This window comes from Talpa occidentalis, unplaced genomic scaffold (assembly GCF_014898055.3).
Source record: "Talpa occidentalis isolate TD23 unplaced genomic scaffold, MPIMG_talOcc4v2.1 talOcc4.3, whole genome shotgun sequence".
NCBI lineage: Eukaryota > Metazoa > Chordata > Mammalia > Eulipotyphla > Talpidae > Talpa > Talpa occidentalis.
The window spans coordinates 127447347-127470886 of NW_023603184.1; the positions used below are offsets into that span (position 1 = coordinate 127447347).

The 23540-nt window shown below is 48.1% G+C and overlaps 1 protein-coding gene across 4 annotated transcripts in view; it reads left to right on the plus strand.

The window, feature by feature from the left end:
- Positions 1-23540, plus strand: part of NRP2 (neuropilin 2) — a 117029-nt gene that overhangs the window by 47757 nt on the left and 45732 nt on the right. For all 4 annotated transcript variants that reach the window (XM_037523901.2, XM_037523902.2, XM_054700018.1 and 1 more), the window contains exons 8-12: positions 9234-9378; positions 11758-12107; positions 14314-14458; positions 18757-18873; positions 21747-21887. In XM_037523901.2, the coding sequence (XP_037379798.1) occupies positions 9234-9378; positions 11758-12107; positions 14314-14458; positions 18757-18873; positions 21747-21887 (898 nt within the window). The remainder of the gene's footprint in view (positions 1-9233; positions 9379-11757; positions 12108-14313; positions 14459-18756; positions 18874-21746; positions 21888-23540) is intronic.

Sequence of the window (23540 nt, forward strand, 5' to 3'; positions counted from 1 at the left end):
AGGCAAGGCCTAGGCCTATGAGCGATTGACTTTCTTCTTGCAGCCAGGAGGTGAGAAAGATTACTCTTTTCCAATTTCCCCCAGCTGGCAAGCAGCCTCCTCTTAAGTCTCTTTCCATCCAGCAGGTAATGGTGAGAGTGCCTGTGAAGACGATTGCATTGGTGTTGAGGTACTGCAAGCCTCCCCTGGCAAAACACAGCCCAGTCACTCAGCCACGTGTACAGCACATCCCCAAATATATCCAGTTCCACATGTCACAAATATGGAGCCTGTGATTTTCACCTAGGGCGGGGCCCCTTATGCATATTTATGGCGTAACCACAAGGCAGAGAGCGCGTCTGCCTGATGGAGCCCATATCCAGCCCATGTGCTCCCTTAGATTATACAAATTACTTCACATATATTACTTCAGAAACCACAAGCAGAAACTACTGCTTTTGGTTTCACCAGCTGTATTAATAACACCCCAGACATAGACATGGTGTTGTAAATACAGCAGTGGAAGGTTCCTGTATGTGTGTAATTATAGACGCAATTATGTACACACAAACCAAGGGTGGAATGTGGAGATAGATGGGAGGAGCTGCAGCCTCGAGGCCTTGGCCAGGGTCCTGCTCACCTCGGAGGCACTAGCTGAGAATGAGATAGTGACTGGTCCGGGCTGGGGAACAGAGATCATTGCCCTAATGGTTAAGCAAAGCCTCTCGTTACTTCTCCCTCACTTGGCACATGTGGGCATATCCCCAGTTGACGTAGCTAGCACTGGTTACCTCACTTCTAGTCACAGTGTTGCTACTCTGTGCCCCCAAATGGGGGAAATCTGAGCTAAAAGAGCATTGCTCTGTGGTGGTTCCAGAAAACATATTGATGGCTAGAGGAGAATGGAAAGGTGAGGACAGGGATGGGGTACATCTGGGATCCCAGTGTTTGAGTGGCAGGAACCTACCAACCTCATCATATTAATGTAATGATGACCTCCAAGGGGCTCCGAGATCCCTCAGACACCAGTCTCCTCACGTCAGAATTTAATAGCATCTCACTGACTGTGAGACTGAAGCGCCCAGATGCTAAGTCATTCGCCCCCGAGACTGGGGAACCATGGCCTCCCTGTAGAACGCACCTGGTTGTCAAGATCTGACTTCCAGGTGGTGCTGTCAACGAGCTGATCCCAGACTTTCTTGTCATCTTGCAGCTAGAGAGACATCAGCTTCCTGGATGATCTGACCACAGGTCAAGAGGTGTGGGTTTCCCAGAGAGTGGAGAATGGCCAGCAGGCTTAGAACATGAGGCTCACTGCTTTGGAGTTTGGGCTCCATCATAGACTCCTGGGCCTTAAAAGAAGTTGCTGTTTGTTTGACTTGGCAGCAGCCCTTCCAAACAAACAAACACCCTGCTTCCAAAATCCTCTGTTCTATGTTTATTTTCTAAATTAAAGCAAATTATTTTGAAAACCGTTTGAGAATTCAAAACCCTCTGTGACATTATCCTCAACTTAGGTGAAAGACGGTACTGTCAGAAAACCAAGCCCCCCAAATCCATCAATTCACAGAACCACATGGTGTCTATCTTCAGATCTTTTCTGCTGATGTGCTGTGTGACCTTGGAAATGTTTCCTAACAGCTCCCTGCCTCAGTATTTCCATCTGTCCACATAGGATGGTGCTGCAGCTACTGGCACAGCAGCCTGGGATCTGTAGATGGAAGGCTCTCTGTAGATATAATTAATGTATTAGACCCACAAAGCTCTTCTTGAGCAGAAGCAAGTTATCAATTTAAAAAGTAACAAGGCCCCATGGGATATTTATCTGCCTCTTTTAAAATCATAGGTCTGGAAGGGACTGTGATAAGTCATCCAGACCTCTCCCTGCATCTGATGGGGCCTGCACTTGCAATAAACATTGCCCCTTTTGGCCCCTTTTGGCCCCTAACAGTCTTCTGTTAGGGATGCAATTATTCCTCATATTAACAATTTTGAGTTTTCAAAAATATGTATTTTTTAACCTCCCAGTGGACAACTGGCTTCTCTTGTCCTTTTTGTTGCAGTAATTTTGTTAATTATATGTAAGATTAAAACGATGACTCAGATGGTCAGCTGGTAATGGGCACAAGTGTGATCGCTTGGCCCGGTGTGGCATATGTATGTGCAGAAGCCGCCGACGCCCTCTGCAAACTCGAGTCCCCCAGTTGGGCTGGCCCCCTCAATTATGACTGAGAAGAATCCTGTGCCTTAGGTAATTAGGTTTGTCCTTTATCCATTTGCCATGGGATGAGCTCAGACCTTTAGCCTCTCCACTTAGGATGCTCAAGGGAAAATTTCATTATACATAAGCTTGGAACCTTTTCTCTAGCAGGCACCCGTGGCTGGCTTCACCCAGCTCCCATGGGTGCTGAATTGTCTCCAGGAGCGGAGGCCAGCCTCCCTGGCGCTCAGAGCCTAGATGCTAGATTCCTGGTCTCCCGGGCCTCGGCTGTGCACAGGGGCGGGGCGTGGTGGGGCATCAGGCTTTGCTGTGGCTGGGAAAACACTTGCTTTCTGACCTGGACGTCTCTAGATGAGCTTTGGAGTGAAAACCTCACCAGGTAGATTGTCAGGTTCTTTCCGGGGTATGGTTTGCTGTGGAAGTGGGCCTGCTCCCTGTATTCTTCAGCTCTCTCCACCCACCTGGACTTGAAGGCACCTCCTTCAAAATTGTGGCAACGTCTGTTTTGCCACCAAAATGTGGCGGGAGTTTCCATGTGGAAGGAACATCCCACCCAGTTCAAATATCTTTGCTGCTCACCCTACCCACACCCCAGGATGCTGGCCTTCCTTTCCAGCCGCTTCTGCATGCTCTGATGCTGCACTTCCCTACCCCATCTCTTCCCCCAGCCCCAAATCCCTAAGCTGCCCTCCTCTCCTGTCCTCCCTGGTGCTTTCCTGTCTCAAATCCTGAAACCCTAATCCTGTTAGTGTGCTGTGTTCCAGGGCTCAGCGTCTCGTTGGGGGTAACATAATCCCGCAGTAAATCTAAAGGCCCCACAAGGCACGCAGATGGGGATGTGCACATCCCACCCACCGCACCCCCGCCCCAGAGAGAAGGCGGCCTGGCCAGACAAGCTCTGCTTCTCTGTCTCCTCCTCCTTGTCAGCAAAAAACGACTTGATGACCAAAACAGCCCCAAAGTAAAGGCAGAGAAGCCAGGGTCATAAATGAGCATTTGGTGGTTAGGGAACTTTCTCTGCCCTGCTCCCATCACCCCTACCTGTCCTTAAATTCTCTCTCTTTCTCTCTCTGTGTGTGTGTGTGTGTGTATGTATGTGTGTGTGTGTATGAGAGAGAGAGAAGAGAGAGGAGGCAGAAGACACACACTTACACATACTTGATTCTGACAAATTTCCCACAGCCACTACCACATCCACTAGAAAGAAAGTGGCTTTAAAAAAATTTTCATAGTGCTTTAGGAGGAATTTTAAGCAGAAATGGCAGGACTATGATTTACAAGCAGGACAAAAAAATGTTCGTTATCTTAACATCATTCTCTACACACACACACACACACACACACACACACACACACACACCCCGCCCCCCACCCCCACCCCTGCAACAACTCCCACCCTTGCCTGTTTGGTGCAACAATTAATTAAATAGGATGGCATTCATTGATTAACAATTTATTTTTACGTGTAGAGCCGGTGGCTGGTTTTAGAGAGAATGCAAGGAGAAGGGGGTGGGATAGGGAGGACAGGCACTGGGTTCTGCAATGAAGATGAGTCGGTACAATTGTTTCTGAGATGAATTTTTAAAACATGCTACTGGTTTCCCCAGTTTCTGCCCTCCATTCCCGCCACCTTGCTTTTCTGCCTGCTTTGTTCTCCTCCTCCCTGAGTGTCTGTGCCAAGTAGATTGAAAAGGAGAACTTTGGATGCAATGAAACATTTATTAGTGGAGAGAAATATTTATTTATAAAAAAAGAAGAAGAAGAACCTCATGCACAATTTCTACCTCAGGGCTCCAGCACTGTGTTGGCTTTGAAAAATATCCTGCTTTCTTTGCAGTCCCTGGAGCTGACCGCGTAAAGATATTTACAGCAAAATAGAAATAAACTGTAGGTCACACCATAGGTAATGAAGAGACAGGTGTGTGCAGGCTGAATACTGAAGCCCTACGCACATTGGAGCAGCCAGCGTAATGACAGTGGCTCCTGTAGCACCAGGCCCACCTGGAGGGGAGCAGTTTCCAAATCCAGAGCCTGTCCTGGGTCTCCCTCCACCAAGTTGCTGGGGCTGAAGGCAATGACCGTCTACAATGTCTGGGCATTGGATGCTGACAACAGAGGTTCGTCGTGTACAAGGGAGAATTAGACCTGGCAAAAATAGTCCCCCTACCTAGAGGAATCCAAGGCAAATGGGCCAAAATGCTCCCAGTTCTCAACAGTGTGGAAGTCACCACTATTCTTCAAAGGGGACTTTAGAAGGGGCCTTCAGGGAGCCGTGGCAGTGACCAGAATGGGGTAAGCAGCAGAAAAGACACAACCTCTAAATCCACCAGAGATGCTTGCTGACTAGATGTTTCTTATTAGATCATACATGTTATGTTGTTTAATTTTACATAGGATTTTATAGACTCTGCCTCCTGAGCTCACAGGCATGGACACAACATGTTGATTTTCTCTTTGGGGAGTTGGGAGGTAGATAATCTCCAACCTGGGATGTTGGATAGCAGCCAGTTTAATTGGCAGATGCCCCCCTCCCCCAAGAGGTGCAAATCAGAAAATCCATGAAGTGCTGCTGGTTTCAGATTCTATCTTACTGAAAATAAACCAAAGGTCTCAAGAATCAATTGGAAAGTGTTGGATTATGTTCAGCATTCAGCGAGGCACCAAATGGATTATCCAAACCACTTTGTGCCCTGAATTGTTTTTTAAATTTGGTTTACAGAGATAGACTTGAAGAAATCGTTAGGTTCAACATAGCTTTGTTAAAATATGTGTGTGTGCGTTTGTGTGTGTGTTTGTCCCTTTATAATTATCTGTATAATCAGCACTATCCCCATCTCTTAAGAAAACTAAGATCACCTTGAGCACACATCTGGGTTTCCTTTGGGTGCTAAAGCTACATATTAGCATTTTTCTTTTAAAATTAACAAATATGTATACCATCTGTGACATCCAGCTTTTAAAGCAGATGTTATAATTTGATCATCACACTTGATAGATGTCTGTCTGGGTGTACCATCCACAATCCTCTGAGTTTTCTCATCATTATGACCACCTCCCTGCAGAGTTAGGGCCTGAAAATGTTTGGTCTGGAGGTGGGACTTGGGAGTAAAATGACTTTCAGAACTTGAACTCTTCCCCATTGAACAAAGACCTAATTATTACTTGTGACTTAGCCTCGCCTGGAACATCTGTCCTGGCTGTTGTCAGGCATTGCAACCAGCTGGGAGGACTGGTAGACTTCATTGTCTATATGCAAGCCTGTTATTGACTTTATTTTCCTGAAGGAGAAACCAAGGTATCTAAGGTTTATTGATTTGCCTGTAGTGATTCCATGGGTCGGCAGGGAATAGAGAGTAAAACCAATTTCCTGGCATCATTTCCTAGGCATACAACCCTCTACCTTGCGATGCCTAGACTCAAAGCCAAGAATCCATCTTAGAGAATTTGATCAGAAAACATATGAAGGGTGATTCTGAAACCACAGAAGCATTGAGAAAGTCATAAAGATGTATAATATATGATAGCATTTACCGGCTATAAATAGGGAAATGCAGGGAGAAAAATAGAGACCTTGTAAATCCATTGGGTCAGGGAAATAGAAACTGCTTAATATTTCATTAAAAATGGATTTTCATAAATTATGCTTTTATATCTTTGGGCAAAAGACAATGTAAGAACTAAGGTGTTGTTTATTAATAATTTGAACTTGATTATTAATAATTTGAACTGCTATTAAACCAAACATCAACAAGGTGTATTCTCCTCTGAGTGGAGCACTCACTGTGTTCTGGGCATGATTTGAAGTGTATAAAAGTCCACAGCACTTGCCCATAAAAGCACTTAGGCTGGAAGGGACAATGGGTAACTAAAATGCCCCATTACAATGTGGGCTCTCTTGGGGCAATTCAAACCTCAAGCTAGATGGGAAACTCTGGTGAAGAAAGCCTTAGAAATGGGGGCCAGAAAGGACCTTGCAAGTCCCCATACAATAACCCTCATTTATCAGAAGAGGAAATTGGGGCCTGAGGGAGTCAGTGATATTTGCCCACATTTATGTGCTGATTTGCAGCAGAGTCTGGCTCCTGGCCTGATTCAGTGGTGTTTGGGGTTTTTTCCCACTACACCCCACTCAGAGTGAGAGGTGCAGTCAAAGTATGTCCAGACAGCAGCGCAGAGTTAGTGATGAGCACAAGATCAAAAGCAAACTCGGAGCCAAGAAGGAACTAGCCTTGGAAACATAAAGGATAACATGAGGCCAAGTTGAAAGAAGCTTATTTGGTTCCAGGGTAGAAGAGTAAGCAAAATGAAATAGCAGAATAAAATTCAATTTGCGCAGCCATGACAATAGCCTGGGGTAGAAAAACCACGTACTTGCTTGTCTGATGCCACTGTAGGCAGAGCCCAAAAGCCTGCAAACTTGGGGAGATCAGCCCCTGCCCCCCAGCAGGTGCAAACACAAATGCATGTGACCCCCGGCCACATTCCAGTCTCCCAAAGGCAGTCCAGAGACACAGTCATTTCTTTGCAGAGCAGAAAAAGAAATGGTTTCTTGGTTTTGTCTGCCAAGGTTGAAAAATGAAGGGGTCAGATAAGATAAAATTGGATATTAAAAACACATAAGACGTGCTGTGTTTCTAAACGGTACCAGTGTGCTGTGTATGCTGTGAATTAGCAACTGTGTTAAAGTTCAGGACCACTCACCACCCCGATTATGTTTTCACATGGCAAATCAGGCCCCCCCATCTGCACCCTTTACCACACACCGCCACCAGCACCATCCTAGGGGAGCCAGCCGGTGGCAGCCCTCCCGCTGCTCACAGCAACATAGAACTGAGCAAAGGGCTGCTGTTTGCATCTTTCTTGCCAAAATGAAACAAACAAACAAACAAACAAAAAAGCCTCTTCCTGGTGCTGAATTCTAGAACTGATGAATCTCACTTCCTTGGAATCATTTCCTCCATCCCTTCTCTCACCGCTTTGGAGTCTTTTGTAGGCACCGAGGAAGCCGAGCAATGGGGCTGGTGAGGCTTCCTGTGCCTGCTTCCTCCTTCCGGTCGTCCCTCTCAGAGATGAAAATCTCAGAGGCTTGGGCCTCTCCCAGAGGTCTGGCTCTCACCCTTGTTCTTCTGCTTTCTTGGCCCTTCTCCTTCCCATGTTTTGTCTCCTTGCCCTCTTTCTCCCCCAGCACTCTATAGGAAGCAGCCAGATCCCCCAAGTCCTGTCAACCAGTCCTTCCTCTATGCACCTCTGGTCAGCAGGATGGTAGAGGAAGACATGGGTGGCCTTAGGACCAGGGCAAAAGACTCCCCAGGGGAGAAGTCGTGGCAAGCTAGTCGTGGCAAGCTGAGTGGGAGCATCAGGCACAGGGAGGTTAATCTGAGTGTGGTGGCTGTGAAAACCTGTTTCTTTCCTCTGTCTGTCTTAGGCACTTCTCATTTGGTTGCAAAGGTAATGATGTCCCTTACCCTCGCCCCTGTGGTCAGTGGTGTGCTATGAAATGCCTGTAACTTTTGACCTCAACAAGTGGCAAATAGGGAGGGTTCAAGGTTGCTAAATGACAGAGTTCATGGGGAAGAAAGGACACATTGTGCATCGGCTCTGCGTTTCCATGCTGCTCTTTGCTGCTACCAGAGTGTTCCAAGCTGGGAGTATAACATCACTGAGCAGCGACTCCACCTCCACTCACCCCATGCTTGGAGCTCTTAGGGCCTCGGGACCCCTAGCCAACAACCTTTGTAGATAAGCTGCAAATTTATCAACTAGGAAATCATAAGCTTGAATCCTAGAAACATGGCAGAGGCTTTGGATCCAAATAGACATCTCTGAGCCTCCATTTCCTTATTGATAATGTGAAGCTAATAACACTTACACCACCACCACTCCCCCCCCACGAAGTGTTGTAGATGCGATTTTGTTTACACAGTGTCTGGCTCCAAGGCATTCAGATCTCTCAGTTTCCCCATTCCTTTTGTCCCAGCCCCTTCAGGGCACAAATACCTGCATGTTTGCCTCCTCCCCCACCCAGCCAAAATGGCTAGTTGTTGCAGAATTGCCTGTGAGTAGATTTATAGTCACTTGGTTGCTAAGCTGTGACAGTATGAATTAGAAGCAATGGTTGGTTCCTTGGTCTTTCCCTCCACCCTAATTCAGGGAACCCATGAGAAACTCATATACTTGCTCAAGCTACTTTTTTTTTTTTTTTTAATGGAGAGCACAAAAAACATAAGGTCCATATGGCAGTTATTGATTTGGACCATCTGGTAAACTCGGACTTGTTCCTACCATGTTGGATTAAAGCTACTCCAAAAAGCCTTTCCTCCCATAAGAGATGCATTGGTCAGATGGGGACAGGGATGGATTTCATTACAGGGTGGGGACTACAGTAAGAGGAAGCCACAGCAAGACTCCAAAAGATTGTCTGCAACCTTAACCCTAAAACAAAGACTGAGAGACCCAAGAAAGCATTGATTGACACGAGGGCATTGGGGGTAGATGGTGCCCCTTCACCCTCTCACCCATTCATGGAGCAGGGAGGTTTCTGAGTAACTAATAAAAACAATTGAAGCACTTTATGATTGTAAAATACTCTGCACATATCCCTATATGCCTGCAACACGAGAAAGAGAGAGTCAAGGTCAAGCTAACGAATGAGGTCCCTAGCTCTGAAAGATGACATTTCCGCTCCGTTTTCTAAAAGATAGTCTATTTTTTTTCTCTATCCCAGATTCTGAAAGTGTTTTCCTTTTCAAGGCGCCTTCCTCTGCTTGCTCTAAGCCCAGAGGCAAAATTTTCCTTGCCTCCAAAAATTTTTGTGAGGACCATTTATTGTTTTCAAGTTAGAGCAGGGCAAGAAATGAAATTTTTTCTTCATGGTGCTTCTGAAAAAGCCCCAAACAACAAATTCACGGATTACTTTTAAGCTTGAGGGAAATAAAATTCAAAAGGACTTTGCCACCCCCTTTGAAGAAGCCTGTACAAATGGCTAGCTACAAACAGGAATTTCAGTAATGTGGTTTTGGGTTTTATGTTACAGGTGTTCCAAGCCAACAATGACGCGACGGAGGTGGTTCAGAACAAGCTGCACACACCAGTGCTGACGAGGTTCGTCAGGGTTCGCCCTCAGACCTGGCACTCGGGCATCGCCCTCCGGCTGGAGCTCTTCGGCTGCAGGGTCACAGGTGAGAGGGCTGCCAACAGCATGATTATACCAATGACCTTTCCAGGATTGCCTCAAGGACTCAAGTCCTACCAGTCTGTCTTTTCATTCATTCATTCATTCATGCAGTGTATACTGATTAAGCATCTACTATTTCTGCTGGCTGACATATCCTGAATGCTAACTACATACCAGGTTCTGGTGTAACATTGAAGATAGGTTATCATAAGGACTCTATGAAGTAGGTATTTTTATTCTCCCCAATTTACAGATGGAGAAACCATCTGTAAAGTGATAGAGCCAGGGTTTGAATCTAGGCAGTCTGGATTCAGAGGCCCTGCTCTCAGATAGAACACTCTGCCGCTTCAGCGGAGACCAAGAATGTTCCAAGGCATTACAGATCCAGCGATGCACAGGACAGGTCCATTTCTGTGTGGTCATCTGAACAATTTGGGAAGAGGCGGTGATAAATCTGCAAATAAATATAAAATCAAAACTATAATAAATGTCTTAAAATAGAAATGCATTATAAGAGATTTGATATCAGGGTGGACTTTCTTGAGGTGATGACGGAGCAAGCACAGCGCGCTCACAGGCATTACCTGTTGATAAGAGGAGGGAATATGCACCAGAGTGGTCACGGTTTGCTCCACAGCACTGTGGCCAGAAAGGCCAAAAGATAGCGTGAAGGAGGGGTATGGTAGGTGAGCTGAGACCCCAGAGCTCAGATGCAGAGGACAGATTGGAGGAACTAGTGTGGGAAGCTGGTGCACTGGTATGGCTGAGTGGTAGTGGGTGACCCCAGGCTGTTTGTGCAAAATCTCAGCTTTCATCTTCTGGACTCAGCCCAGAGCATGTAACTTGCTTCTTTGACCTAGAAGGGCCTTCAGTGTACACCCACCCACCATCCTGTCCCTAATTGTCCCCACTCTGATAGGGATCCACCATGGTAAGCACCAGGATCCATGGTGCCCATCTTCCAGGGGTCACACCCAAGTTCATGGCATGACCATTTTAAGCTTCCAGTTAAAACACCTCTTTTTCATAGTGTCTGTATCTTTCACATTCCTTTCTTGTACGTCATCTCCTCTATCTTTGTAACAATGCTATGAGGTAAGAGGGGCACAACAGGCTTAAACAGCTTGCCCTAAGTCACCCAGCCAAGAAGTGGAAATACCGGGAACTGAACCCATAAACATGGGTACAACTCTTTGCCGCAGTCAGCGTTGTCCAGAGACCTGGCTGCCCTTTTATGGGAGTGGTTCATCTTAATCCCACCTCAGGGACTGGTTTCTGTCCCTCCACACTGCTATTCCAGGCCAGTGAGAAGTTAGTTAAAACTCATTTTCTAGAAAATTGAAAGGAATGGATTAGGACTTGGAGGATCATTTTGATCGGTAATTCAGTTTGCAGGTGTTTACTGCACACTGACTGTAGCCCCTGCCTTGGCAGAGACCATTCATTCATGCATTCTCCACTCACTAATTCACTCCACAAATATTTACTGAGGACCTGCTAAGGCCTGGCCCCACCCTGGGGCTGGGGCTTAGGCTCGAGAAGTGAGCAAAGTAGATGGGTCTCTGACATCATGGAACTTGAAGCTAGTGGCCAAGCTAGATAAGAAATGAGTGCAATGCTGGATGGTGGGAAGCTCACATGCATGCCTGGAGGGGAAGAGCAGGGTGGCTGAGGCAGAGGCAGAATGACTAAGGGGACCTAAGTGACTAACGACTGAGTAAGGTTAGACTGGTGCTGACTGGTTAGAGGTTAGTTTGGCCAGTGGGAACAGCACGGGGGAAAGAGGACAGGCAGTGAAAAAAATGGTATCACATCCATGGAAGTAAATGCCTGCCCCCTGGAAAGTTTCCATTCTCTTGAGAAAACAGTCACCCTGGTAGTTGTGCTCAGCTGAGTTCGCCAGTGTTTAGCATCCCTGGGGTGGGGCTAGGAGGGGGGATTGGTATCATAGACAAGGATCTCAGAGTCCTTGGCTGATTATTATGAACTTGTATATAGTAACTACTAGAATCCTTGAAACAACCCTCAAGAGGTAAGTGCTGCTGTTAACCTTCCTGTAGACCTAACGAAACTGAGGTACCGAGCAATTCAAACATTCGCCCAAGATCATAGAGCTAAACTGTGGAACAGAGCAATTCAGTCAGTTGTCCAAGGTCATAAGCTAGTAAGTGGCAGTGCAAACAGGAACCAGGCACTCTGGCTCACCGTCTGGACTCTTAGCTCCAGTGCTCCTCTAGCTAGAAATGCAAAGAGATCAGTGCTGACTTAAAGTGTTTGACAGTTGGGTTCTTTTACCTCTCCCTATTCAGTGGGGCAGAGGGGTGTCCTTCTGAGTGAGGAGGGTGTCAGCCATGACCTCTTGTATTTTCCTCACTCTCCACAGATGCTCCCTGCTCCAACATGCTGGGCATGCTCTCCGGCCTCATAGCGGACTCGCAGATCTCTGCCTCCTCCACCCGTGAGTACCTCTGGAGCCCCAGTGCTGCACGTCTGGTCAGCAGCCGCTCAGGCTGGTTCCCGAGGGTCCCTCAGGCCCAGCCAGGAGAGGAGTGGCTTCAGGTGGACCTGGGAGCACCCAAGACGGTGAAAGGCGTCATCATCCAGGGAGCCCGCGGAGGAGACAGCATCACAGCCGTGGAAGCCAGGGCTTTTGTGCGCAAATTCAAAGTCTCCTACAGCCTAAATGGCAAGGACTGGGAATACATCCAGGACCCCAAGACACAGCAGCCAAAGGTACATGTTCCTGGACGACCCTGTAACCTTACCCACACAGGGAGGTTAAGTTGGGGATGCCGAGTGCCTGTCTCGACAGTCATCACCAAGTCCCTACAATCCAACAAAGCAATTAGTTGAGAGATTACTTTGTGCCAGGCACTGTGCTAACTGCCTTATTTCAACCCTTGTTAAGGTTTTAGTCCTTACAATTCCTCTGGAACTTTCATTAGCTCCCAGAAGACTAAAGTAAGATTGATTTTGTGCAGGGTCACACAGGGTACCTGTGACAGAGTTGTGGTTCACACACCCATGTCTGATTCCAGAACCCAAAGGGATAATCACTCTCAACACTGCTGTTCTACAAAGTTCTGCAGCTTTATACCCTCTTTCAGATAAAGTTTCCTTAGAATTGGCCAAACATCCAAAGGGGATGTGGTTTTTGGAGACTCAACTATAGAAACCAGGGAATTATTTCCAAGAACAACCATGTTTTTCTGAATGTTGCTGCACCTCCTCTGTGTTTTCCTAGTCTTGACTGCTTAGATCTTTCCCGCTGCTCATGCTCCAGCTAAGCAGAGGCGAGAGAAACTTACTCCAGGCAGGAAGTGCAGGCCAGAGCAGCCCACCCTTCCTGCCATCGGAGGAGTGAAGGTCAGCCTTCCTCACGGGACACGAAGGCGCCCCAGAAAGGGGAGAGGCTGAGGCACCTCTGTCCCTCTCTGGTTAACCTCCAGGTTAGCCAGGAGTTCCGGTCTCCATCTCTGTTACCCCTCCGTTTCCTCAGAAGAGCAGGGCCCCAGACAAGGAAGGGGTATTACATGTCTCTGTTCAGCCCCCTTTGCTGAGCAAATATTTCCATTCCTAATGCAGACGCAAGGGCTGGGGTGGAGGTTTCGAAATGCTGATGTAAACTCCCAGCTCACAGTTCCAGAGGTTTAGAAATACTCTGGACTTGGTAACCAGAACCCTCAGTGGACAGAGCAGAAGTTGGACCACAGGCTTCCCCTGGGCTTGCTGACCCACGCTCTTCTTCACCAGTCTGTGGGCCTGGGAAAGGAGATGGTTTTAGCCCGACTGGAGCCTGCCCTCCCCCAACAGCGCCCCCTCTCTAGAATTGTGGAACCAGGTCATCCTGCCAAACCCAGGGTGCAGGGGGCTTCTGTAGCATTTCCAGGTGCTGAGCAGTCATAGCTCTGACTGGCCTCACAGCAACAATCCCCTAAATTAGTGGCTTCTAAGTGGCCTGGGGTCCCCACCTGGCTTCAACTGGGGCAGCCTCACTGTCAGCAGTTATATTTATCGGGGCTCTGAGGGAGGCTTCTTTATACAGAACTGCTCCCACTAAACAAACTTTGGGGGAACAGTCTTAAAACTATCAATGTGTGACCACAGGACTCTGCTTTTAGCTTAGAGAAGGGGGTTGTCCCTTTCCTTGCAGCCTCTCAGGGAACCGGGCTAGCTGTAATTGACCATCAGTCAATTATAACTATCTATGTCTGTACTCTCAAGAATTTCTTTTTCGGGGCCTCCCCGGTGGCGCAGCAGTCGAGCGCTGGGTTGCGAAGCTGCCCGCAGCCTCTGCAGCGCCGGTTCGATCCCCGGCTGCTCCCTGGCCACCAGAGGAGGGTCCCACATGGCGCGCAGACCTCCCCTGCCGCCCGCTGCTCCCCTCAGCAGTGTACTTCGGTCCTTCTGCCTGCTCTGCTCCCCGCTCTGGCTCTGGTGAATTCTCTCACCCTCCCGCGCTTCTGACTGTACCCAGTGCTTGTATAAACAAATAAATGAATATTTAAAAATAAATAAATAAAGGCAATCACTTTCTTAAAAAAAAATAAAATAATTTCTTTTTTGGATAAACTGAGAACTTCACCAGGGGCAAGGCAGCCTAAATGCCCTTCTCTTCTCCAGCCAGGCATCTGGAGACTCATTGGGAGCCGAATTCCCTAGGCCTCGGTTTCGGTCCAGGATAAAAGACAGAACCTGGCAAAGGCCACTTCCCTCTGCTCCCTATTTTCCATGTCTGCCCCAGCCCCCTCCCAATGATTGAAGACCTTGACCTGAGAATGGGGCTTCAAGGGCTCATCATGTCCACCTCATGAGTCAACCCTGTGGTTGCCTTCTGCTTGACTGTGTGGAGCTGGGAAGAGATGGGCAAGGAAAGAAAGAGATGGGGAGAGGACAGGGTCCCCCATAAGAAGGACTGAGCCCCCTGTCTCCCCTACAGCTGTTTGAAGGGAACATGCACTACGACACTCCCGACATTCGAAGGTTCGACCCTATTCCGGCGCAGTACGTGCGGGTGTACCCCGAGAGGTGGTCGCCAGCGGGCATTGGGATGCGGCTGGAGGTGCTGGGCTGCGACTGGACAGGTAAGGCCCTGCTTTCACGTCCATCTCCCGCACCTGGTCTGGTGACGTTGGCTTCTCGGGATGCTATGGGAGGAGGTGGAGAGGGGCAGAGGGAGCAGCTGTCCCTTGTCAAACCTTGTCAGCTAGAAACCCTGCGGCCCCCTGCCCAGGCTGGATGCAGTATTCTCCTGCCTCAAAGCTTGGGCACTGGAGCCTCTGGACTCAGGATGGTTTCTCAAGGGATGTGTTTTGTCTTTTTTGAAGGATCATTTCAGTTCTCCAACCCTACTCTCTCAAAAACAAATCATAACCACACACCACCCACCCAAATTCAATTAGACCCTGACTCTTCAGGCCAGAGGGCTTTGGCTGTTGATTTAGGGAAGAAAAAAAACCCCTCATGATAATAAAGTAATCGGTTTATGTCTGAATCTGGTCTCCAGATGTCAGTGGCTGAGAGACTTCATTTTCATTTGGAAGCCACATCTGTAAAAGGCATTTATTTGCTCAGGAGGGACTTTGTTGCGGGGGAGCTGATGGGAACAAAACTTCTTCCAGAGCAAGGCAAGAGTGTTGTTCATTCCTGTCCCTGCCAGGTGGCCAGGCTGCGGGCCAGGCTATCTCCCTTCGTCGTGCCCGTGAGTCCAGGGAGCACGCCCGGCCCTCCTTGTTTCCCAGAAAGGGCCCATCCTGCTGAGTCAGCCCCACCTGTCCTCACCACTAGACAAAGCTGGCACTAGATCTCCCCAGGTGTTCCTCACCGCCCACAAACAGAGCTGGGGGAGCCACTGACCCCAGTGTCTGCAGGAGCAGCAGGCAGGCTGAGCCATCCTGTCCTTTCCTCCAGGGCCCCAGGTAGCTCCATTTTCCTGTCTGAGCTGTACCTGTCACCAGCTCACCCAGCAGGGTGTTGTGAAGGATTAATAAGGGCATGTCGGATAAGTGCTTTTGGCTCCCAGGGAGAAAAGTGCTGCCTGCGTGCTGACTGGGATGGTGCAGAGGAGTCCCGTCGAGGCACGCAGGCCAGGAGTCGGGCCCAAATTAGCCTCTCTCACCTTTGGAATAAAGACAGCCCCAGTGAACAATTTTAGTGGGAAGACATTTTACTCCTCATTATGTAGGGGTGAGGCCAAGTTTCCCTGCAGCCTGCTGCATGCACATCACCTGTGTGCTCACAGGTGCTGAAAACTGTCCCTCCAATAGCAACACAAGCTGACTGTGTATGTGGCCTCAGAATCAGGGGAGACCTGGTGCTTCTAGACCAGGGGCTTTCAAATGTTTTTGACCGTCACCCCCAGTTTAAAATCAATTTATGTCATGAACCACTTGACTTGCAAGCACACACACAAGCACACACATGTGTGTGCATATGGGGTGGAGTGTATTGTTAGTGTCTGGACTCTGGGGACAGATTACCAGGTTCTTTTCCTGCCTCCGCTGATTGCTGGCTGCATATTGTCAGACAAGTTACCTCTTCCCTAACATCTCACTTATCTGAGCTGAGAGATGGGAGTGACCATAGTGTAGCTGTGCCTGCAAGAGTTGTTATGAGGATTATGTAGAATAATAGCTAGATATTAGATGAAAGTACCTATACTGATGGCACCAGTACATAAACCTGTCATGAGAAGTAAATGCAACAAAAAAGAATTTTCCCAAAGCAGTCCTCATCCTTGCCATAGGAGTACACTCTGAAATATCTTAGTCCATATTTTTTAAATGCTAGTCATGACCCAATAATTTGATTCCACAACCTATTAATGAGTATGACATATGTCCAGAAAAAAATTACACTTCTCAGCCAACATCTCTTTCACAGATGGACAAACTAAGTCCCAGAATGATGGAGCCACTTGCCAGAGGTTGCCCAGCTAGCTGGGGGCTGGCTGGTTCATGTTTCTCTCATCCTTTGCCCTCCACGCCACACCTCTCCCAGGCTGGCCTACAGGATGACCATCTGGATAGTAGCTAATGGCCTCATCCACTTACTGCTCCCCCAGCCCAGCTTGGCCCAAATGATACTGGCAATGGCCAGCAACAGGTCTGTCCTTACAAAGTCCTGCCTGGCCACTCCTTGGAAGATCAGCGTTAGGGCTTGTTACCCTCTGCCTGGCCTCCTTCTTTGAAGTCTCTAACATCTGGTTTCAATTGTGGGGGAGCGTTGCAATTTGATGGGCAGTGACCTCTAGCGCCCCGTGCAAACACAGTGCACCAGAGGCCAGCTGCTGTTTCTCCACTTGCCTGCGCTCGTCCTGCCCTCTTGTTGCCACGCCAGCTCCCAGTCCCCTGCGTTTAAGTTTGTCTTCATCAACCACTTACCCATTTTACTGCTGTATATTTCTGAAAACTGTTCCCCTACACCAGGTGGCTTCTTCTGCTTTTCAAATTTCCATTTATTCCTGCAACTCGTCCTTGGTTCACTTCTTCATGCATACCCCAGAAGGATACCAGAAAAATAATGGGCTGGTTGAGATGCCACAGCTAAATAATTTGACAGGGCAGCTTCACCTGTTTGTTTGTGTTTCAAATGATTACTTCCTGCCTTGCCTCCCATAGTTTGCTTTACAATTGAGTTTGAGATTCTGCGACACAGTGACAAATTTGAACTTACAAATTAGGACGCTTCGAGGTTATTTGCTATTTACCGTGAGCAAGAGGCGACATGGCAAAGAGAAGTATGAAAGGTTATGTGCGTAGTGTTTAATAGCAGAAAGATGGGAAGTCGACCGTGAAAAAGCTATTCAGCGTATTTAGTGATTCCTTCAGCTCCTGGCTTTATTAAATGGTATCCTGAAGGGAGCCTGACAAAGGCGCCTAATCACATACAATAGTGCGGAAGAACATCCTCAGAAATGGGAGGAACAATGCTCAGGCTTATTCAGATAGTCTGGTTGGAGGAGGACTCTGGGATGGGGACCCCACCCCACAACACACGGACTTGAACACCAATTCCTAGGATCCCTTCCACCCCACCCAGGGCCTGACTCACCCTTTTATTCATTTCATAAATGGCTGCTGAATGATGACAAGTGGTGTGAGCAAACCGACAAGTGAGTGGATAGCTGAATGAATCACCTAGCGCCCAGGTCAGAACCGATTGCCTGCAACCAGGTTTGGCCCAGCCAGGTTTTGTTGCGGGCTACTTGTTAATATATTTTGAATCAGTTGCCAATGTTGACAAGTCTGGAGTTTTTCTATGGAGATATTTGGCTTCATGTGGGGAAAAAATTATTTTTCATTTTTAAACAGATACAATTTAAGTATCAATTTACCACTGAAAGTATACAATTCACTGTTTGCTAACAAAGTCACTGGGTTTTACAATATTTTATAATTTTACAATATTTTGGCACCCCCTGAAAGCTTCGTGCACCCATTAGCAGTTCAATCCCCATGGGCCCTCTCTCCGAGGTCCTTGACCTACTGCAGGTCTCCTATCAACCACAGGCCACAGAGCCCCTGGATACCTCCTCCCCCACTCTTTACTCTCCCCACACCCCAGTCAACCTCCCTTGCTTATGTAGCTCTTTCATCCAGGAAGCTTTTGAATTTGCCACACCCAGTGTAACGGCACAGCACCAAATTACTGTGACCAAGTGGAGTCTTAAGTCCTTTGAATCCGTGTACCTTCCATCCAGTTTGGTGCAAACAAGGAGAGCAGTGTCTCAGGTCCCCCCTCCCAAGCTTTCTGCCTTAGCCTGTGACTTTGGAAAATGTGCTTCTGATAATCTTGTTATAGGTCGGCCCCCTGGGTCCAGTTAGCTTTGGTTCAAAATAAGTTCTGACTGACACCAAAGGCTGGAAAGAGAAGGTGTATGCCAAGTGAAAGCAGGCCTGGCACGGCACCCAAGGGGCATGCAGACAGGCATTTCCACATGGTAGAAGCTCAGCTCATTAACCACTGAGATTTTTTCAAACTGTTGTGGATGGGCAGCCTTCATTTTGTGTGGACACATCACCCACGCCCGTCTTAAATGGAATGCCCAGAGTACAAGCTAGCCCGACCTTGGGGTCAGCATCGCCCCATCCGGTCCTGTCTCTAGTGGCCTCTCTGCTGGAGTAGAGCGTGGCTCCATGTTCAGGCCTCTGCCATGGCTGTTTCTACAGCTCAGGACCAACCTGTTCAACTGAGACAATGACGCACCTGACCTCACTGGCTGTACACAGAGGCGACTGGGGGGGGGGCGGTGTATGTGTCCATATTGGTTTTCCTTTCTTTTGCCCTCTCTAAATGCTCTCACTCACTTTGGGCATCGTCTCTTGCTGGGTTTCCACACTGGCCACCATGGCACTCACCGTCCTTATTTTTCCTTTTACAGACACAAAGCCCACAGTCGAGACACTGGGACCCACTGTGAAGAGCGAGGAGACCACCACCCCATATCCCATTGACGAGGAGGCCACAGAGTGTGGAGAGAACTGTAGCTTTGAAGATGGTGAGAGTCGGGGTCAGAGTCACACTTCTTCCAGATGGCATGGGTGCCCACCTGGCAGGGCTGTGGCTGGGCAGGAGCCTGGGGGAGCCCTGGAGCAGAGGTCAGGGAGAGGCGGGTACTCAGAGGTCTGGGACAGTGGCTATTTACAGCCAATCTAGAATCATTCAGATATTAGAATAACCAGCCCAGGCCTATGGGTGTGAGCCCACAGGTAATCAGTGGAAATAACGACCCACCTAAAGAGGACTTTTCCATTGAGATGTCTTCTGCTCTAGCCATCAGTTCTCACCCTTAGAATCCACAGCCATGGTGGTTTTTCCAGTTAAGCTGCGTCTCCACCTTACAGTCTTTTGAAGAGATGGTGGTCATTGGGCAACTAGGTCAGGGGAACATGTAGTCGGTGGCTCAGCAGTTAACCATGACTTAATTGCCTGTCACCACCGCTGACTGAGAAAGCGTCGCAAACCCCACTGTAATACAGCACATGCCATCCGCAGGAGGTGAAGTGCGGAAACATGGAAAGACACCTCCATCTTCAACACTCAGGGCCTCCTCCTTTTGGATCACCCTCTTCCCATGGGAAATCTGTATTATTTCACTTTATCTTCTAACCATATCCAAGTTAGATAAAAATAATAATTGGCAGAACCCAAAAGTACGTCACATTTTGTTTTTCATCTACTGCTTACAAGGTTGCCCGGTATGACGGCTTTCCTAAGAAACCACAAATTTTGGAACACCTGGCATTTTTGGCTAGAACTTAATGCTTGACAGCCTCAATTTACAGTAAATTACTGATCATTATTAAACGTTCATTAAACAAAATGAGGGAAGATTGGCGAAGAGATTTGGGAAGTGATGGAGACAAAGATGCAGCCCCAGGTTCAGTAGGTAGATGTGAAATCTGTCAAACCGGCTCGCTCAGCCTCTCTGCAGCGTGAAGCCGGTGCTGATGGCGTGGACACTCCACAACATGGCCACAGACAAGAGTGGGAGGGAAGCCAAGAATAAATGCTGAAGTTGTGGGACTGAAAAATGGTAATGTAATGCATATGCTTTTAGGAATGTGCTTTTGTACATTGTGTGGGCGGGGGGACATCATTGGTCAGGGTTAGTTGAATACAGAATTCTGACATTTTAATGTACTTGTTTTGTTTTACAAAGAAAAGAGACTTCTAGAGTCTTCCAAAAACAGGTTTAAGATAGTTTGAGAGCCAAAAGCAGAATGCACAGAGAGTTAATATATGATACTGGATTTAGCAGAGTTCACTTGGTGGAGGACAGGAGGAGAGGTTTCTATCTAAATAGTAACCCAAAGGAAAATTTCAGGGTTCTGCTGCAAACTTTCAGAAGTTTAATATAATTTCCCCGTTTATAGTGGTTTGTTTTGTTTGAGGTTTCTTTGGTGGTTCCTCCCTTCTCTTTTTTTGCAAAAGATCTTTTTGTGGAATTTGGTTCCTGAGATACAGTACGCATGTAAACATTAGAGAGGAATTATGGTATATTGAATTACTCCATCTTTTTGAGCGGAAAAATAGAAATTCAGAAATTGTCGGGAGAAGGGGATGGTAAGGGCTAAGAACTGACTTTTCCAAGCCACAGGTTGATGCTTCCATAATAGATTCCATGTGTTTTTTTTCTCCACTCAAGCTGACTTTGGCCAAGGGTGGGCAAACATTAAATCTCCTCTCTCACGGAAGGGAGGCACAGACAGAGCCTGCTGGCAATCTGACCCCCGAGGCTAGCAGGGCCCTTGCCCTCAGAGGTGAGGCCTCCTCCCCAGGGAGCAATTTATTTCTCCAGTTTTTTGTTCCCTTCAGATTTCCAAATCTGCGTTCTAGGCCTTCCCCCTAGAAATTGCTCTCTGGAAACCTTGAGAAGGTAGTGAGAAAGCTAAAGACCTCACTTCCTCCCTGCTGCCCCTATTAGCCAGCTCTTTCCCATTGTTTCAGCAGCTACTGCCATGAGGCTCCACATTTGGGTTTCCATTTCCTCCGTTCCCTCCCCTCAGGAGTCCCCCACTTTATCATCTAGTTGGTACCGGCTCACAGTAGATGTTTAGAACTGGATGGACCCGCAAAAAAAAAACTTTTGGTCCAGTCTTCTGGCTTACTCGGGTGAACAACAAAGTCGATGGGACAAAGTTGTATAGTCGTGTCTTAGGTGTCCACGAGGGACGTGTTCTCTCCTCCCAGAACCTCTGGGAGCTAAACTTCAGGTGCTCGATGCCATGTGAAATTGTTCTCACTGGCCAGTGCTGAGCGGGTGACTGGCTGGTCTGGACTGTTCATTTTGCCCTAACATGCCAAGTCACCGGCCCCCAGAGATGCCAGACTGACCCAGCCTTCTGAGACAAGAGTCCTATCCCAAAGAGGTGTGAAGGGGAGCAAACAGGCCTGCCTCGTTTCTGCGGTCACTCCTCCCTGGCCAGCACATCCCCTGCATTTCAGCCTCTCTGGATGCTAACAGGCTGCCCCATCACTTCTCAGAGGCAGGTTGGCAGGAGCCAGCCTGCCATTGAGGCGCTAGGGAGACATTCTTCTCTGGCATTGAGGGAACAGCGATTTTTACATTTGTCTGCTCTCTGAGGTGGACAGAAGAGGCTGATTAGAGCCCGAAGCCATTTGGCGGCCTCATTTATAATTGCTTACTATGGGAACCACTGGCAGGCTTGGCTTTCCTGCCTGGGAAGGATGAGACCAAAGGCTGACCCGAAAGCCAGCAATCGCCAAGATGAGTTAAATGAATAAGCAAGGGAGCCTCTTCTTTCTCACTTCGCTACTTAGGCTTTGCCAGCCATTTAAATAGCACCACTGTGGCTGTTCTCTGAGCCCATTTCATTTGCTTTCCTTTGGATTTTTCTCCCCTTCTAGACAAAGATTTGCAGCTCCCTTCAGGATTCAACTGCAACTTTGATTTCCCTGAAGAACCCTGTGGTTGGATGTACGATCGCGCCAAGTGGCTCAGGAGCACCTGGACCAGCCCTTCCAGCCCAAACGACCGGACATTTCCAGGTACGCCTTTGTCAAGAGTTCAGGGAGAGGGAGGGAAGCGTTCAGGCCAGCCTGCTCCATATTTTTCAGCTCAGACTCCCTGACAAACTTCAAAACTTCTCACCACAGAGCAGTCCTCTGCCCTCTGCCCGCAAACTGCCACAGTCTGCTCACGTCACCCCACCCACAGCAGAGCTGTTTGGTGGTGCTTTCGCCCTCTCTGTGATTACAGTGGAGGCTGGGAGGGATCACGGGAAGCCAAGATAAAAGGAAGAAGAGGAAGGAAGAAGGAGCAGTGGGGAGGTCCTGGGAGATGGGCAGAGTCAATGTCCCCTTGTTCCCACCGCCAGCACAGCCTCCACCATCACAGAGCCTCTTCTCAGCTCCCGGCCGGGTATTGTTCCTAAAATGGTAGGATACTACCGGCCTCGAGTCTGACTGATACTTCTCTAAGGCTTTCATCGCCTCTGTAGCAAACCAAGGCAAGGGACTGAAAAGCTGCCACACCCGTGGGTGTCTAGCCCAGCCGTCTGGCACTTGGCCTCCAGGAGGATGCCGCTGCCAGCCCGATGTATTAAGCCACCCTTTTGGCTGCAGAGGGCCAGGCTCCAGAAGACTCTCTGGCACTGTTGATAGCAGGGCTTGCCGTTAGCCCTGCTGAACAGCGAAGGTTGTGTGCTGTGGCCGCTGATGCATGCTTAGACAGTGGTGCTCTGGTAAATGTTTAATAACCAGCTCTCCAGGGATTAAAAAAAAAGTCTGCCTTGTAATATTTGCCACTTTCGGTGGTGTAAATACTCCCACAGTGGTGGAATTCAAACTACCAACATGATGTCATGGGGGTAGAGTTGAGAAGCGCGGTAACACAGCATTAAATAGTTTCTCCCCCACCCTCCCAGGGGACAGATACACAAGCTCTAAATAACGCAGGGAGCATCCGTGCAGGTAAAATGTGTTAAAATAATAAGAAAGCGTTGAGTTTTCATCATTTGTTACCTTTAGTTTTGATAGAATTTATTTCATTGTCACTTTATATCATTTAATTTTCAGTAATGATTGCATTTAACAACTGGCTTGCAAAATTCCAGAAAGTTTAACAAGCCGGTATGTGTTGGCTCCAGCACACCACTCATTAGCTTCCAATTTTCCCACACCCCTGGTCTGGACTTTAGACACCCAAAGGATTTGAGAGGAAAGGGGTTAATTCTGGAAATTAGTAGATCAAATGTTGCACGACTAGGGAATGAAAGGGGAAAGGAACCTCCCCTCTGCAAATCTCCCCCAAGCTGCTGCCTTGAGCTGCTGCCTCTCCCCACCACCAAGGGCTGGACGGGTCCTCTGTTCCCTGGGGACAGCAGGGGACAGATGCTGGGAGGACAGTAAGGGCCAGCCTCCTGACACAGCCTGCACTTGCTTTCCCCGAGGGTCACAGCGTCTGCTCTAGAGAAAAACATTTTCATATTTCAAGTGTTTATCTCTTCAGCTTTTGAGTGCTCAGAGAGATTAATATCTGAAGATCACCACGGCCTCGGGCAACAGGAGAGAACACTTACCCTCATCCCAGCCTTAATCACCCTCCCCCCTCTTGTTCACTGCAATAATGTTTAATTAATATAATGAGCCTCCTGCACGTTGGAAAAAAAAATACTTATTTTTATAACCCAGGCTGGATTT